Source organism: Hibiscus syriacus, unplaced genomic scaffold (genome assembly GCF_006381635.1).
Source record: "Hibiscus syriacus cultivar Baekdansim isolate YM2019G1 unplaced genomic scaffold, ASM638163v2 tig00110676_pilon, whole genome shotgun sequence".
In the NCBI taxonomy this organism is placed as follows: Eukaryota; Viridiplantae; Streptophyta; class Magnoliopsida; order Malvales; family Malvaceae; genus Hibiscus; species Hibiscus syriacus.
In genome coordinates, this window is record NW_024062820.1 from 1,155,901 (window position 1) to 1,174,503 (window position 18,603).

At 33.0% G+C, this 18,603-nt stretch overlaps 3 protein-coding genes across 3 annotated transcripts; 1 reads left to right on the forward strand and 2 right to left on the reverse strand.

Moving 5' to 3' along the window:
- Window positions 1-1,304: 1,304 nt before the first annotated feature.
- Window positions 1,305-3,358, reverse strand: LOC120137692 (cytochrome P450 84A1-like). Its single transcript, XM_039153391.1, has 2 exons — window positions 2,408-3,358; window positions 1,305-1,980 (listed from the first exon to the last, which is right to left on the reverse strand). The coding sequence occupies exons 1-2, from the start codon at window positions 3,338-3,340 to the stop codon at window positions 1,381-1,383; spliced, it is 1,533 nt and encodes a 510-aa protein (XP_039009322.1). The 5' UTR covers window positions 3,341-3,358; the 3' UTR covers window positions 1,305-1,380.
- Window positions 3,359-6,937: 3,579 nt separating this feature from the next.
- On the forward strand, window positions 6,938-8,338 carry LOC120137717 (thioredoxin H1-like). The gene is made up of 3 exons (XM_039153413.1): window positions 6,938-7,103; window positions 7,926-8,048; window positions 8,137-8,338. Exons 1-3 carry the CDS (start codon window positions 7,014-7,016, stop codon window positions 8,266-8,268), a joined length of 345 nt encoding a protein of 114 aa, XP_039009344.1. The 5' UTR covers window positions 6,938-7,013; the 3' UTR covers window positions 8,269-8,338.
- Window positions 8,339-9,395: 1,057 nt separating this feature from the next.
- LOC120137716 (phosphatidylinositol/phosphatidylcholine transfer protein SFH12-like) lies at window positions 9,396-14,472 on the reverse strand. The gene is made up of 15 exons (XM_039153411.1): window positions 14,430-14,472; window positions 14,228-14,348; window positions 13,213-13,429; window positions 12,705-12,804; window positions 12,333-12,599; window positions 12,098-12,175; window positions 11,884-11,985; window positions 11,743-11,792; window positions 11,522-11,621; window positions 11,310-11,405; window positions 11,087-11,194; window positions 10,773-10,875; window positions 10,247-10,644; window positions 9,837-9,917; window positions 9,396-9,747 (listed from the first exon to the last, which is right to left on the reverse strand). The coding sequence occupies exons 2-15, from the start codon at window positions 14,241-14,243 to the stop codon at window positions 9,739-9,741; spliced, it is 1,725 nt and encodes a 574-aa protein (XP_039009342.1). The 5' UTR covers window positions 14,244-14,348; window positions 14,430-14,472; the 3' UTR covers window positions 9,396-9,738.
- Between the last annotated feature and the right edge of the window lie 4,131 nt (window positions 14,473-18,603).

Consider the following 18,603-nt stretch of genomic DNA (forward strand, 5'->3'; position numbering starts at 1 on the left):
TTTAAGGGTAAACTACAAGTTTAGTATATAAACTATTACTTTTGTTCCATTTTAGTATCCAAACTTGATGTTTTTTAATAATCATACCTAACATTTTTCAATTTGATACTCGTCGTTAAAAAATTGACAAAATTGTTAACAAGGTATTTTTTTTCAATGATGACGTGACATTATTATGATGACATGTTAATGTTAATGTTACTGTTAAGTTTGTAACGGTAGGATACCAAAATAAAATATAAACTAAATGATAAGTATGATTTTGAAAAAAAATAAAGTTTAGGTACCTAAAATGGAATAAAATTAATAGTTTAGGTACTAAACCTATAATTTACCCTTTTTGAATTTGTATGGATTATAACGGTTTGGTTTAATTTGATTAAAAAGGAAAAGATGTTTTGGTTATTATTTGTATTTTGGTTTTAAGAACTTAATAGGAAATTTAACCATTGAATTTTATCGATTTAGATGATTCAGTTTATTAATTTTCTAAAAGATTTTTTGTACCATAATATTAGGTTATTTTCCCTAATTTAAATATAAAATATTTTTTATGAGTTAATTATAAATTAAATTTTAGATATAGAGAATTGTGGTAGTTTACTTGTCATTTGTCAACGGAAAAATGAATAAAAATAAATTGAATATATCTAATTATTAATTAAATTAAATTTAAATTGATTTTGAATTGGATAAATTATACTTATTATCACTAATATTCGGTGATTTTTTTATTATTGAAGATGTCAAGTTAATTAAAAAGAATTAATATCTAATTTGACCCTTAAATTAAAATTAAAGCATCAATTTGATCTTTTATGTAAAAAAATTAAAACTATAATTAAAAAATATTTAACAATATCTAAAAAAATCCTTATATATATAATTTATACCATTTGAATAGTAAAATTAGAAAATGTATAAAATATATAAAAATAATCTAAAATAATTGAAAATACATTTTTGTTTGAACAATTTAAAAAATGTTTAAAATCTTAAATTATAAATAATGATATAATAAAAGCGATGATCGATAATAAATAAATGATATATTCGATAATGATAACTTGATTTTGGAATTAAAGGACGAGGAGTTTTATTTTTTATATATATTTTAGAAAATATTTAGGTCGTTTTAAAATTATAAATATAAATATTCACGTGTCATACTTTAAGTAGTTAGCATATTTAAATAAAAATATTTTAAATACTTAAAAGGTTAAAAATATAATTTAAATACTTATTTTTATTGATCTTTTTATTAAGAAAAAAAAAAGATCACATGAACTCCGTCTTCTTCTACATTGTTGCTCTCTTTTTCATTCTGAAAAAGCAGCCATTAAAAGACAAATGAATTTTGTTTGAGTTTGGGATTTCCATTCAAAAGAGTGGACAAACGACACGTTTCATCGGCACACCATTGAGTCGAGCGGCCCGAGGTGCAGTGAGTCCAAACTCATCACTCATGTCGAGCTCAGTCGGCTTCATCAAATCTGGCAACTCCCACGTGAAACAGTGAAGCAAGTGACCCACGGCCAAATCGAGTGCGTACAACCCGAGTTGCATGCCCGGGCACGAACTCCGACCCGAACCGAAAGGAATGAACTCGAAGTTGCCTCCTTTGAAGTCCGGCGCACCTTCGTTTAGGAACCTCGATGGCCTAAAACTCTCGGGATCTTCCCATGAATCCTTGTCTCTGCCAATGGCCCATGCGTTGATCATAACGCGCGACTTGGCCGGAATTCTGTACCCTGGCACCACCGCCTCCTCCGCCGTCTCGTGGAGCAAGAGTGTTTCCTTGAGGCAGCACTTTAGGTAGGGTAGTTTATCGAGATCGGATTCTTCCATACGGCGATCGAGGCCCACCACCTCCGCCAGCTCCCATTGGACTCTCTTCATATCCTCCGGAGTTCTCATCAGCTCCGTCAATGCCCACTCAATCGCCGATGCCACCGTCTCTGTCCCACCGAACATCACATCCTAACAAAACAAATAAAATTAAAAATGGTGATATAATTTTTGCTGAAATTCTGATTTTGATTCCTCTGTTGTACTCAATTTGATATTTAGTCCCTATAATCTAGTTTCTAGATTTTATGTCATTGATTAGTATAAGTTATAAAAAAAAGGGTTTACTTTTACAATTAAAATGGTGATTTATTTTTACAAAATCAGTCATGCAACACAAAAAATTCCAAAGTTTGCATGTTAGAATTGTTGTTACGTATTTTAAGGAGAAAATTTGTTAATCTTATGAGCTCTTTATACCAATTAGAGACAAATGAAAGATATTGCGCAAAATTAAAATCTAGAAACTATATCTCAAATTTGTGTGTAGAGGGATCAAAACCATAATTTGACCATATAATTCTAACCACTGTTTCATATTTACGTTGAAGGGACGTACCATGATAACGGCTTTAATGTTGTCTCTGGTGAGTCTGATTGAATTAAGATCATCCGACTCATTTACTTTGGCTTCTTCACAGTAAAAGGCAAGTAACTCATCAACCATGTCGGTCTCACCATAATCGCCACCGCGGCCGCCGCCGTTAACGTAGCTCTTCCGCTTCTGGATATGATCATCGATGATGGTATCAATGAACTTATCTAACGCAAAACGAGCCTTCTGGAGCCTGGCGTTGAGCCCTTGAGGATCAACCCAACCGAGCCAAGGAACAAAATCAGCAATATTGAAAGCACCAAACAGCTTCGAAAACTCTTTCAGGATCTTGATAAACTCGTCTTGCCCTTCTTGGGAACTGGACCCAAAGGCCGCCCTATAAGTGATGCTCTTGGTCAGGTTAAAGATCAACTCACCCACGTTTATTGCCTTCCCGTCACAGGATGAAACAGCTTGAACGAGATTCTCCACTTCATCTCTCACGGATTCCCATGATTCTTCTCTTTTCCTGCTGAAAAGCTTCACCACGCAAAGCTTCCTCATCTGTCGCCAGAACGGTCCGTAATGGGCGAAAGCCATGTCGGCCCTGTCGTACGTTAAATAGCTGATGGCGATGGTGGCTGGCCTGTTGGAGAAGATACTGTCGTGAAACTGAAGAACTTGTCCAGCCATCTCGGGGTTTGAAATGGCGACTATGTGTATACACCCCATCTCCAGGTGAAATATGCCGCCGTACCTGCGCGCGAGCTTGGCGAGTCCACGGTGAGTTAACTGGTCCATCATCAGCATGGTGCCGGTGATCGGCAACCCTTTGGGTCCTGGAGGAAATGGTTTTCTTCCGAGCTGATAAATTAGACGTAGGAGGAAGAGGAAAGGGATGACGACGAAAAGCAGTGCCATGGGTATTGGTTCCATGTTCTGGATTTTTGCAGACATGGAAATTTCGACTCTTTGTAAAACTGAAACTCTGAACGTTTACTAGTGTTTTTGTCGAGGTTTTATACTGTTTTTTTACCAACCCCCAGTATTTAGAAAAAGGCTAATTCTTATTTTAGTCCCTTTTTATGCTAGATTTTGTTTTCACTCCATTTAATCCTTCTATTGTTATAATGTTGTTAAATTGATAACACCAATAGTTGTTCTTGTTAAAGTGATGGATTTAATCATTTTCTATATAAAAAAACTTAATCATATAATGTGTAATTTATTATTTACTGGTTGATATGGTTGAATGAATTTTCATGTGACTTTAAATATGAGTCCATAGAACTCTAAAACAGAGACGAACATGTCATCACTTTAATATCATCAAATTATCAATTTAGACCCACTAATAATATTTATAAAAGTAAAAAGCTTAAATTATGATAAATTAAAATAAAATGATTAAATTTCAACTTTCAATATGATAAAGGGACTAAAGCTATAATTAAGAAAAAAATAGTTAACCTCGATACAACGTCTTCCAGGCCAACCAGATTTGTGCTCTTATTATATAGCGTATTAAGCGATTTAATTGTCATTTAATTAAGCAAAACATTTCTGTTACCTTAATTATTAGCTTTGTTAGTTTGTTATCAGCAGTGTACTCTTAATTATTAGCTAAATCATTTTGTTTTATTTTAATACCCGCCGTTAAATACATAACGAACGGGCTCGTCGACTGTCAAATCAACGATCGTCGGCTGTCGCATTCATTAGCTGATGAAGCCCAAACTTTCCGACATGTACCTTTTTGACCCTTAAATGTGATTTTGACCTCCATTTCAACGGAAAATACTTCAATATCTCCAAATCGATGATGCACTCTTTGAGTTTTTCATCCTCTGATCTCCATCGTCAACCGTGTAATGAGCCTGAAACTAGACTATGTTTGTAACATCCTCGTTACCGGGTTAATAACTAAATTGTAAAATTTCATAATTTCGTGATAAAAGTAGAACAGTTGAATAATTAAATGATTTATGTAGAGATTTTCTAAAAGTTGTTAGTAATCATTAAAGGAATTAAAGAGCAAAATAATCATTTGACTAATAAATGAATAAAATAATGATATATATAGGGATAAGGTTAAGAGATTCCTCCATAAATCTCTTCACTCTTCATTCTTCATCTTCTTCTCTTCTCCAACGTGCCCAAGCTAGAGCAAATGTGAGTTTTCTATTTTGTTGATTATTTGTTAATTTTAAGAGTGGGTTTTGATCATTAGATGATAACTAAGCTTAAGGAAAGCTTAAGTTATCTTAAAATCAAAAGATGAAGAAGTTATGAAAGATTAAAGAAAATGAGTTTTTAAGTGAATTCTTGGAAAAGAATTGATAAGTTGAATTTAAAACTAAATTTGACTTGTCATAGGTGTGAATAAAAAGTTATAAGTGTTAAATTAAAATTTGGATAACATGAAAAATTTGGTATGATTCTTAGCCTTAAGAATTTAGATGAAATATGGAAGATTATAAGGTGTTGGAATGATAGGAATTTGTTAAAGTTGTTATAGATGAATTTAGTAGCATAGTAAGGATTTTATACATGAAAATTTGGGAGAAGTGTTGATGATTTTCGGATGAAATAGTCTATTCTGGGCAGGTGCATCGATGCACTAAGATAATTTTTGAATGTGCATCGATGCATTAAGAGGTGCATCGATACATGGAAATTTCGAAGTTATTTTGGGTACCGATGGATACAGAGTGCATCGATACACTTCTTAAGGAAAAGTGAATTTATGGTTTATCAAATTAGCTCAAGTTATTAATACCAAGTTATAAGGTTTAGGCTTCTGAAAATCGTCTTGAAATTTATGTTATGTAGACATTGAGCCTAAACAAGTTTCGGAACAATCAAAGAATTAGCATTGAATCAAAGCAAGGCTAAGGTGAGTGCAATTTTAATTGTACTTATATTATTGAACGAACATTGGCTTGCGATGAGCCAGTGATGGAGTTACAATGGTAAGAAGTGACTCATAAAATGTTATTTGATTGTGATTCTTATATGTGCATGAATACATGAAATGGATATAGGTTATTATATATGTTACATGATTATATGCATATGTGATATATGCTATGAGACATGACCAATGTGAAATGAGATAAACTATGTGACTATATGAAAATGTTACATGATCTACACGCTTACATGAATATGCAATATGTATTACATGTTATATGAAATGACATAGATGGTTACACATACATGTGGTATGTGACAGAAGAGAAAGAACAAGTGATATGAAATGTATAAATGATAATGTCTATGTTATATGATATGAGAGTTAGTAGTATAGTTGGCATGCCAAGAGTCGAGGGTTACCTATGTTCTATGGAACATATGGACAGTTTATCTATGTTCTTCGAAACATATGGACAGTTACATATGTCATTCGGGACAAATTTCATAGCCCTTAGTGGACCCCACATGAGCTATGGTGACAGCATAGTGCACAACCTCAATGTACTTACATACCTTAAGTTCTTAGTAATGTACATGGGCTTACAAAAAAGTATAAAAGTGTTTGCATTATTATATGTTATCATGTTATTATTATTTACATAGAATCATATGTGACATGATTGAATGAGTAGATGATATGTTCATATAGATATGAAATGCATTATTTTTATTATATGTTTTATATGCCTCACTAAGTCGTAGACTTAGCGTATGATTGTTTCACACGTAGGTTCCGAGAAAAGGAAGATTGGTAAAAGTTATGCAAGACAAGTCAGTTTCTCCTTTCTAAATATTAGATCAGAAAAGAAATGTATAGTATGTATGTTGTAATAAGGAAAGTAGTTGGCATGTAAATAAAGGATTAATCCGATATATTCTAATTGAGTTTTGTAATGTTTTAAATGCGAATATGTAATTGATAAATTTTATACGGATGAAAGCTTAGATTTTTACGAGTTTATATGTATTTTTACGAAAGTTACTGTAGTAGTGCATCGATACACAATTGATATTCAAAATTTTCACTGTTCATGGTACTGTACATAACGTATTTTACTGTTCATAAAAATGTATTTTTTCAAATTGGGTTTAACGAACATAATTCAACAATATATGATAGTATTTTCTTAATATGAGTTCAAATGTTTTGATATTTTATAAGAATACTGTTTTAAAAAGTCAATGTGACATCTCGGACTCGTATCCGGGTCGGGTACGTTTGGGGTGTTACAATGTTGGTTAGCTCGTCATTCTCTCGTGGTCCACCATTCGAATTGGTCGTCTATCCACCAGAGCTATGCCCCGTATCAGACCGTCTGTTAAATTTTTAACGAGGGGCACTAAAATGAAACAAAAACTAAACATTAGGTATGATTTTGTAAAAATTAAAAATTTTAGTACTAAATCGGATCAAAATTGATAGTTTAGGTATTAAATACGTAGTTTACCCTAGATTTATACATAGATAATGGTAGAATCGTAATTAACCGAAACTCTTGGCCCATCCCATTGCCGAAAGCTGAATTTGCTTATTTAAAGAGAGCGAAGGGAATGAGACAAAAACCGAGAGAAGCATTTTTTGCGTGGCGAATTTATAGTATTATTTTATACGTTTGAATTCGGTTCCCATTCTCCTTTGAAGAACTAATCTAAAATGGCAGCAGAGGAAGGCCAAGTGATTGCTTGCCACACTCTTCAGGCTTGGAACGAGCAGCTTCAGAAATGCAACGAATCCAAAAAATTGGTATTTTGTTTTGTTTCCGGTTTTTTTCCCTTCATTTTCTCTAATATATTTTATTCGATTTTTCATTTAGCTTTCGTTTATGATTATTTTGTTTTTTTTTTCCAGATCTGATCTGTTTTCATTTGTTTCTGGATTTGGAATTTTAATCTAAATAATTTATCATTTATGATTAACGTATTCTGATACAGAGGATATTTGTGAAACAAAGAGCCACAGGCTTAATATTTAAAATGTTTTGTTGAATCTTTCTGTTAAGAAGAGTAGAGTCAAAAATCTATTTCACAATAGAAAAGGGAGACTAAAATCTAAATAAATATACACTTTTTAATAAATAAAAAAAGGAAACAGGGGGCAATTTTTCTGGGGTTATAACAGAGCTCCGTCCCTGCTGTTAAGGTTTGTATACAAAAATGTCCTGATAAAAGGGAAAGGTGCTTAAGAACGACAATAGGAACGTACACTAAGGAAATAAAAGTGACTTTATGGTGACAAATTCCGTTACTTGACCCTTTGTTTTCCCTAAATCTAAAATGGGCACTTGAATATTTGGATATGAATATACAATACGTCTAGTTTAGTCCACATAAAGTTTGAATATTTTTCTGTTAATTATACTCGATTTGAAATTTTATTTGCGTTTATCTACGTACAAAAATTGTGTTATTAATATATTCACCCTCAAAAATATTTTTAAATCCATCAGTATGAGATTTCCATATCCAAATCGGATGCCATAGCCTGTTCTCCGAAAACTTTTTCAGCTTTCATTTTTGCACCTTCTATTGTAATTACCAGTACTTTAAGGTGATGTGATAAATGAAGGTGGTGGTTGATTTCACTGCATCATGGTGTGGACCCTGCCGCTTTATTTCACCTTTCCTGGCGGAACTAGCCAAGAAATTCCCTTCTGTCACCTTTCTTAAGGTGGATGTTGATGAGTTGAAGTTAAAAATCCAGAATTAAAATCACCAATATTCTATGAGGTGTGTTGGGTATGTACAAGTCGATCAGATTCGATATTTTTTTTTCTCAGGATGTTGCTGCCGATTGGGCTGTTGAGGCAATGCCGACTTTCATGTTTCTCAGGGAGGGTAAGATTTTGGGAGAAGTAGGAGCACAGAAAGACGAGCTTCAACAGACTGTTAAAGCATATGGCTGCCTCTAGTACTACTGCTGCTTGATTATTAGTTCTATTATCACATCTTTCATGTCTGAAGGAGCTTATTATTAAAGATCTCATTCTGTCCTGTTATGGGTGTAAATGAATCGAACTTAAACGAATAAGACTATATTCATGTTTGTATGTTTGTTTCTGAATTTGTTTATATTTAATTAATGTCTATTTGTTTATTTTTAAAGGTGTGTTTGTTCAATTTATTTAGCATTCACGAACATATTCATGATCGCTAAGTGAAATGAATATGTTCATTTAAGGTTAGCAAGCATGGTCAACAATCAACACTCTTTTCCCTCTTTTATTAGCAAGCCAAAGAAAAGTGGTGAAATTACAACATCAGTCCTTAAGCACCTTAAGCTTCAATAATTGAACTTCAAAGTTCACTACATATTCAATTTAGTTCATAGCTTCACCGATAGTTAAAATGTAAAAGAAAAAAGAAAACAGGATAAACAAAAACAAGTCGATAAACAAGTTAATAAATGAACTTGTTTGTAAATATAAATGAATCGAGTACTAAATTCTATATAATATTTATGGCATTTTTATTCAACAATCTTCTACCAAATTCTCTTTCAAGGACCTAGCAATTAATAGCAATAAGCTATTTTAGTATTATGAAACAAGAACGAGAATGGTTGTAATTTCATGGAAAATAGATGAAACTAGTTAGAAGACCAACGGGTGCACAGCCGTAAAATGCGACCGGTTTTCCACTTCAGATACCACAGGCAACTGCTGCATTCTCCACGTTGTAAAAAGTGGTTAATTTGGTTATAGCTAGTGCGTCCCCATGAAGTGATGTTCTTGTGGACTTTGTTATATGAACTTCTACACATTCTCCAACAGCGGGATACCTTTTGCCATCCATCCGATTATCTCGATCTGGCAGAGGAAGATTAGCAAATGAAACTCTATGGCAGCAAATTAATTGAGGGAAGTGGAAAGAAATGATTTTTATCTTCATGGTTAGACAGTTTGGTAACTTTTTCAAAGAATGGCTGGGCGTATGGACCAAGTAATTATTGTCAACACGGTAACTTTGATGGAACACAAAATGACAGCAAATCAAAATAACAGAGACTATGGATTAAATATGTATATTAACTTCAATAAAAGAATTGTATTTAGATTAACACCGATAATAATTAAATTCCCCAGCATGTTTCTAGGGAAGTTTCATTTCCTTGCCTCCTAAGCCCTGGTTTCTAAACCAGTAAGATAAAAAAAAATAGAAGAAGGTCGGACTCATGCAGGGGGACAGGTATAATATATATGTACATTGGTCCTTGCAGGCCAATTTAATGATCCAGTCAAAACTATAGATTGGCATCTTATGAGAGCATTGCTAGACGTCCAGAGTGCATTTGAAGGGTGTGGGGTGGCTTGGCCTTGTTAAGAAACAAATTGTTCCACCGCCTATTTCCTCGGCGTCTGTCAGCTTAGGCGTCTCATCCTTCACCAAAACTAGGAATGCAAATCGAGGTTTCGAAATGAGACAGGTTCATAAGCGAACGATAAGAAAAAGGGGCAATATTATGATCTTAATAGCTTACCAATAAAGTCCTCTTCTTCTTCTTCCTTTTTTCAATATATTCCGCGAGCTCCTTCTGCTGAGCAAATGAGTCCTCTAGAGCCTGAAAATGCAAGGCAATGGCAACGGCAATCACTTTTAAGTCCGTACAACACCGGAACACTAAAGATAAAGCTTTGCAGTTCCTTTTTCTTCTTTTTTATATCTCACACTCGGGAACGAGTGTTTGATATGAGTTTATTAAAAAATTTCCAAGATTTCCATGTATTTTGATGGTACTTGAAGGGACTAAACCCCTAGATATGAGTCTAATTATAATGCTTCAAGAAAAATGAAGAGTAGAAGCAATATAGATAGATGCAGTTATGGCTTGTGCTAATCTGATAATTATATGACGTACATGATTCCATAAAAAATATAGCAACAATTTACCTTCTTGGTTGCCATAAGCTCTTGTTCCAAGGCATCAGCCCGGCTTAGAGCAGAATTCAACATTTCTTCCTTCTCAGGGGGCATTGTTGTAGATTGCATGTTGATAGCAGCTAGTCTCGCTTCCAACTCAGCCATACGTTTCATGACCGACTTCAACTCATTAGGAGTGATGCTTGGTTGGGGTGGTATTTCCTCAATCTTAACCGTTGAGGGAGCCGGAAGTGCAGGCCTGACATCACTGGCCTTTATCGGCATGTTGCGTGTCACTTTTACCATGGTGGCAACTCCCATAACAAAGGTCATCAAACCATTGAACAGAGGAGAGCTAATTACATCAGGTTTCTTGCAACTTTCTTTCTTGGTAAAAGAATCTGCAATTCCACAATAAACCTTAGCACCTGCTATAATTTAGAATCCTAATATAGTACCTTAGATACCGTTATAACACTAAGAAAATGGAAAATGTGACATTGACGCCTCATCAAGGAACATGCAGAGCAAATCACAATTTGAGTAAGCCATGTACCTTTTGGTAGAGGAGCAAAATTTTCATTTTGCTCTCTTTTCTGCAAAGCCAAATCCATAGGTTCTTTAACCACTGGAACAATTTCCATTGAGGTCTTTGGGACCTGGGAATTTCAGAAGAAATGGAGGAGGTCAAGGGAAAGCATGTAAATTCAATCAGGTCAAGATATCTGGGAGCTCTGCTCAAGTACTACGTTGATAGGCCTTGCATTGAATCCTCTAAGGTAGCGACATTTTTCATCACTTTTTTCACATTTTAGGTCCTGAAATCTCCCAATAATTGACAATATTCAGAAAGAAGGGTGCTAAACTTACAATATCCAGTACAGGGGCGGGTTCCAAATGCTCAATTTGATTATTTGATGGTTTATCTGCTGCATCTGGAACTGGCTCAGCACCCAAGGAATCACTAGCCGGTGTAGTCTGTGAAACAAACTACTTGGTCAATCGATGAAATAATAGGAGTCAGAGTAACATAGGTCATCAATATTGAGGGAAAAAGAGCAAGAGAAGTGCATGTTGATAGAGAAAGTAGAACCTCCGTGGGCACAGTTTTGTCCTCTGAAGCCGTTTTCTCTTCAGTGCTTTCAGCCTGAGATTGCTTTGAGCCTTTATGTGCACCACTTTGAACAATCTGCAAGTCAAAAAAGAAACGATTAGGAGTGCCTTGAATCCTGATTACAAACAATACTAGATAGTCAATATGACTGCAACTGATAAAACAGAAAGAAAAACAAATGACTGGATCACCTTTATGATCTCTGGGTTCTTCCATGGACCCTTGTCGGAAACCATGCAACCACCATGTTCAGCACAAGTGCAAGTGCCTCCCAAAAAATCGGGTAATTCACTGATATAAAGCCCGAACATCAGCAAAAAGGTAAACATATACGAAAAGGAAGGAAGCAACACAGGTAATTTGTTGCAACATGAAAAATAAACAAAATTCAGAGAATCTGATGGGAATATACCTTTCATCAATTATTTCAAGTAAATTTTTCTGAAATTTGTTACCAAGAACCTGGGATGTAATTGGTTTCACCAATTAGTTTCTTATTAGTTAAAAATTGCAAATTCAGGTGTGAGGAAGAGAACGTAATATGTATTCTTACATTGATCTTGGCTGTGGTCTTAGGATCAAGGAAAGACTTGACAGAGTTCCACAACATTCTAAATCCAGAACCGGCATTGATGATGAACATGCGGTTTAAAGTCTGCAGAAAAGGCAACAGCATTGCACATAGCCATTCCGTCATTTAAAGTTTGAAACATCATACAAAAAAAAACCTTGCTATTATGCATGAATAATGTTAAGGAAATCAGTACCTCAGGATAATTATCACCGTCAATCTTCTGAAGACTACCTACAAGGTCCCTTGCAGCTTTAGTGAAGCTCTTAAGACCCTGTGTCATTAACTCCAAATTAAGACAGAAGACATTCTTATACATGATTAAAAGTTTCCTTTTTTTCTATATTTGTAAAAATAACTGAGTTCGGATTTGTTAAGTGAGTATTGAATTTGTTGTATTATCGATATAGTCATTATTGAATCTCACTTACCACTCCATTCACATCCAAGATGGTTGTGCTTTGATCAATATGCTTCTTGACTGCAATTGAGCAAGCTGGAAACTTCATTTGGAAGGTCTTCTCAAACTCCCTTACATGGTATTTGAGATAGCGGTCCATTGTAGTGACTTGCATGAGCTTGCCAGCATCTACCATACCTAGTCTTTCTATATAAACTGGTCGTCCATCCTTATCTACCCCATGGTACCCTTGGGGATAATATTTCAACACTTCTGAGTGCTCCTTGAAGTCAAAGTCCTAAAGGAAGAAAATAAGTCATTTTCTAGAGAATTTTCAAAAAAGGCAATATTCAACAGGAACCTTAAACAAATAGAAGAATTCTATGCTTTGTAAGAAGAATACCTCAATAATTGTGTCGGTACCAAATTCCTGCCTCCATTGGAGCATATTAGTCCACATTTCCTTTGTTTTCTCCATGTCAAATCTTCTAGCCTTCAAGAACCTGCATTATAGAGAGGTCAGTAATGTTGAAACTTAAACATAATAGAGTTGAACATTCTCTTATTAACTGAAATCTTGGAGGATAAATGGCCACTTAAATCAGACTGTGCATTGCTGCTCAAATCTTTCTTGAACTTGCATTCTACAATTGGGTTGATTTTTTAACCCATTAATCATCCTGCTTAGACCTGAATACAGGCCAGAACTTAAAGTCTTATAGCATAACAGAGTTTTTCTCTACAACAAAAATAAATGAACCTATGTCATACAAACTCGGTCCGAAATAGACATGCTTCGTATTTTAAGAAAAAAATTCTTATATTTAGAAGATTTTACTTCCGTACTCATATCCAAATATGTCAGACACGAGTACTTCTAAGGGAAATGAAGAGTTCGGAAAGATAGAAACCTGAGCAATGTATGATAATCATCATGTCTTGCAGGTAGCTTGTTCTCCGATATAAGTGTCTGACGCAAGGCATCAACCGACTGCAACTCCTCCGGACTTCGCTCATCATCAATTTCAATAGACATTACTTTACTGCTCCTCCTACCTCTCTTTGACATTGAATTTCGGAGTTTATTGGATGCACTCCTTGTCGTCGTCTTAGCGGACCCGTCCATATCTGATACAGTGAACAAATTATTAACATTGAAATGCATATATACCAAAAACACGAAACCAGTCCAAGCATTCTCATCTTCTAATATTTTTGGTTTCTGATCGGCCATCAATTACTGGGAAAAAACAACAACCAAATAATATATCACCGGAATACAGTTATGGCATAAAAAATGATCAAGCAAATCAACATTCAACATAAGCATTCTCCACCAATGACAACAATCTATTCAAAGGGTTATGACCCGGTTCCAGTACGTTTCACTCGCATACACTTTCATTTAAGATATCTTCCTTTTTGAGCAAACACTGATTCCTTAAGGATCTGTCATTCCAAAATGCACCTCTATTTTATGATATCGTCCTTTTTAAGCACCACTGATCCCTTAAGGATCTGTCATTCCAAAATGCACCTCCCTTTATTCAAACTAAGAACTTCTCCGGACCTTTTCGCAACACAAGTAGCTCAATTGGTACTTGCCTTGAGAAAAGATCTCCCTTAAATGAGAAGCTCTTCATTCGAATCAACATAGGCACACTTTCCAGTGACAAATCCTTAGACGTAAGCATACGTGGGAGAGACGTCCCAACCCCATAGGACAACACAGAAATGTCCTAAAATCGATACATTACAAGGAACAAGAAAATGTACAATGAGATTAACCAGCAAAAAATAAAAAGGCTTCTAATTCATGTCCTATTCCCATACCTATAAACACGTTAATAGAAATCTAACCATGCATGTAGATCTAACCAAAAAAAACGTTAAAAGGAGGAAAAAGAAGGTTTAGAATAAGAAAACCTTGGGTCTCAGCCATTATTTGAATCTATTAAGGAATTTTTGCAGACAAAGAAACAGTAAAGGGCAGAAGATTCAAGCAGTCGTCTTATAGTATATCAATCGACCGCTTGGACCCAAATCTCTGCAAATTCGAAACTGAATATTACTAATAAACATTTAAGCAAACATAAAACACAGATAAGAAAACAAAACTAGGACGTACCTCTGCGACGTGGGAAGGAGGATAGTGGGTATATTAATATAACAGAAAGCACAGTAACTCATTTTCCATGGGATTTCTTAGCTTACGTGTTCGAAAATGGCGGAGAGACAAAGAGGCAGAAAACGACATTCCAATTATTAAAGAAGAAAAATGAATCTGTTTCTCTTCTTTATTTGGCAATTCGCCATTGATGAGCTTTGACTAAATATTCAACGCTCGTCTTGACGACAGGTTTGGCCGCTTTGTTTTAACTTTTGAAGCATATTGCAGATTAGAAATTGGAGCGAAATGCAAGGCCTCTCCATTCAAAAAATGTTGGGACTTGGAATTCATCTCAGACCACACGGCAGTTTCCTCTTTTCGCGGCAAATTCATGCAACATTCCTTGGCAATTGGCATTCGTTGGCTTGGAGATGTCCATGGGGCATGGCTTTGTCCAAAACATTTTAGGTTAATTACATTGTCACCACTTAATAATTATAAGAGATTTTAATTTAATTATTATTTTTTAAATTTTATTAATTATAACATTAATTACTTAAATGATGTCAACTAAGTTACTTGTTAATATTTCTTTGGTTACATACTTGTTAATATTTAAAGAAGAGTTAATATAAAAATTAACAAAAATAGTATAACAGTTGACGAAAGAACCCATGTTATGGTTAACATTTGATAAAGGACTTGAAGAGGATTAGGAACACAGGAACTACTAAATCAAATTTTATATTTGAAATTTAGATTATAACATTTTGTATACATCTTATATTGAAAAAAAGGGCCAAATGAGAAATACTTAAACCACTCAAGCAAATCTAATAATTTATATATAATTAAATAAATGTTATATATTTTCAAATTATAGTTAATACTGAAAATAAAAATTAATAATATATTTTATACTAAATTAAATATTTTCTTTAATTGAGAATTCATCTTTATATTTTGTTGAAATTAGATAAATTTTATATATTTTTAACAATGAAGCAAACCTAAAGCTGTCTGCTTTCTATAAATTTTATAGTTAATACTGTCATCTTTATATTATTTTTTAAAATAATATTTGGGTAAATTAGACAGGTGACCACTCAACTATTGTTTCCTTTCATTTTGATCATCGATGTTTCAATTTCGTTAATCTAACCATCTAACTATTTAAATGGTTCAATCAAGTTATTTCCCGTTAACATTAAAGGAAATGATGACATGGCAGATAAAAGTTTTAGTATAATTATACCTTTGATCCTTGTTATTTATATATTCTATCAATTTGGTCCTAATTTTAATAAATTAAAATAAATTTAACCCTCTGGTTGGGACCAACTTGATAGAATATACAAGTATCATGATCCAAACGTGTAATTATACTAAAATTATTAACTGAAACGTTATCTTCTTCATTAAATTTTAACAGCATATAGCTTGGTTGAACCATTTAAATAGTTGGATGGTTTGATTGACTAAATCGAAACATTATTGGTCAAAATAAAAAGGGACAATAGCTGAGTGGTCACCTATATAGTTTACCCTAATACTTTCTACGGATCAAACTTTCTTTAAATTGTAATAATAACTCTTAGTTTTCTATTTTGCTAAATTTCTAATAATTAACCTTAAATTTTAGAAATTAACCCTAAACTCACAATACTAAAGAGGAGGGAAACTCGGCATTTTTTCTTAATTAGGTAAATTATATAAATGGTAACTTATATTTGAGTAAATTTTTCTTTTCTTCACTAATGTTTTCAATGTAACGATTTGATCACTAACATTATTGATTTATAACAAATCGATCACTCGACATTAACAATTATTTTTTATTTCTTAATTAAACCTTTTAAAAATATATTATTTTGCACAAACTAAACGACTTTGATAATAAATGAATTGTTGTTATTTCTTGTACTTATCCAAGATTAATAATATTATATATATATATTCTTTTTATTCTTTTAAATTCATCATGAACTCTAAAAATTAAAACTGTGAAAGAGGGTAATAATTTATATTAATGTCTTGGTTTTACAAACTCATAATATATTTTCGATGAACAATATTTTATAAACTTATAAATCGAAGTCAATAGAACTCTCGACAACACCAAACTATCAACAAAGTCAAAACTATGAATATGCATGGTTTAAATGATGAAAGACAATGAAGAAGGTTCATTTGCATGTGCAACCCAAATTTGGAAATGGCCATAATTTTGCCGATGACCAGTTGCGAAGAAGAAGAAGAAGAAGAAGATGCGGTGAGGAAGCAAAGTTGGTGCTTCGACATGATAGCCTAACGCACTATGTATTTGCAATTAAAAACGGAAAGCCTATGAAAATGGCAAAAATAGAAAACTAGGAGTGAAACCGGAATGAGGGCCCTCGTTTCAATGCTTCATTGTGCTCCTCTTTGTGCGGTGCATACGCCTCGTACTGGTTTTAATGGACCACTCCTCTTTCCGTAATTCATATATTTTTGTTTCGCTTAATATAAAAATAAGTGTATAAATTATACCTCGAAGAACATTTTAATACAAAAAAAAATTCTTCACTAAAAATATATATCTAATGTTTTCTCGATTATTATTTAGACACTAAAACATTATTAAATTTTGAACCGATACATTCCTAACAAATTATTAAATTTTAATACAATCCTCCATTTGATACTGAGCATATGGCTGAATCTGACGGCTCATGGCGCATGCATGCATGCCATTCGCCCAACCAAGAACAAATCCCAACCAAAAGACATGACTGTCGTCATCAGGTCTTCAAATGCCGCACAAACTTTGAATTGTAAACCGAATATAAAAAATAACATTTAAAGGACATATAATTAGTCAACTTTAATCTATTTTCGTGAACTTTTAAAACACTAACTTTTTTCCTAAGAGCATACAAAGTAGAACCTATGACAAATCTAGTGGTTCAAAATTTTAATTTTATTTTTAAAAAAATAATGGGATATAAATTTTTTTATTTTTTTAATTTTTCTTTAATATATTATATTAATTTTACTTTTTCCCCTTAATAAATAGAGCACGACTTTAGTACTCTGGTTTGAAAATACTTTGAATGGATGTCCCATCAGTAACCAATAGCAGCACTACCAAAATCTGAGATAAGCTTTGTTTTGCTTTTTTGTGTTTTTTTCAGCGGGGGCCCTGCCGCATTGAGTTAATGGACTTGTAGCACGAAGGATGGGCGGCACAATTAGTATTATGAAATTTAAATTATTATATATTTTAAATAATTTATTAATAATTTATTTTCATGTCTAAAATTTTAATATTATAAGTTCATTTTCTTTAAATTTTAAAAATTCATCTTTCCTAATATAAAATTATGCATACGCCCATATATATATAACCACGACAAATCATATATATTAAGAAATTATTAAATATTATTGATTAAGTTTTAATATGTTCTATTATAATATATATAAGAAAAAATAGAATTGAATGTGTGTTTAAACGTGTAATATGTTTCAATTTGTACATAAAAATTTAAATAATTGTAAAAACTAATAGAATAAAACACATGATGATTTCATACATACGATGAACTTAAATTAATGTATATATATGAACAATATCTAAAAAAAATATTAACTTCAAAAAAAAATGAAAAAAACAATATGTGTTCACCGATGCTTTTAAATATGATTCAACCTGAAACAAATCAAAAGTCATTCAAATAAATTAATGCTCTCCCACCATCCCGAGAGAGAGAAAAAATTAAGTCCAGTATTTAGTCACAAAATTATCACGTTAGATTTTATTTCGGTTATCTATTTTTTTAGATTTAATATTAAAATAAGTATTTAAATTATATCATTTTTCTCATTTAAATATCTAATTTTTTTTATCAATTTAAGTTAATAACATTTTCAATGCTATCATTTAGGTACCTAAATCGTAACAAACATAAAAAAAATTGTCAATCGCTCAAAATGCAATATTGACACCTTTTATAAATTTATATTTAAAAATTTTAAATTATTATTATTTAAAAATCCAAAATATTTTTAAATTCTCAAAAAAGTCCTCAAATCTTTACTTCTAAAGCTTCTACCCCACACATCGGCCATCCACCACCGCTATCGCCCCATCGGTCGCCTACCCACCCATCATCAACTGTCAGTTGTAGCTTCAAAATCATAAAATTCCTAA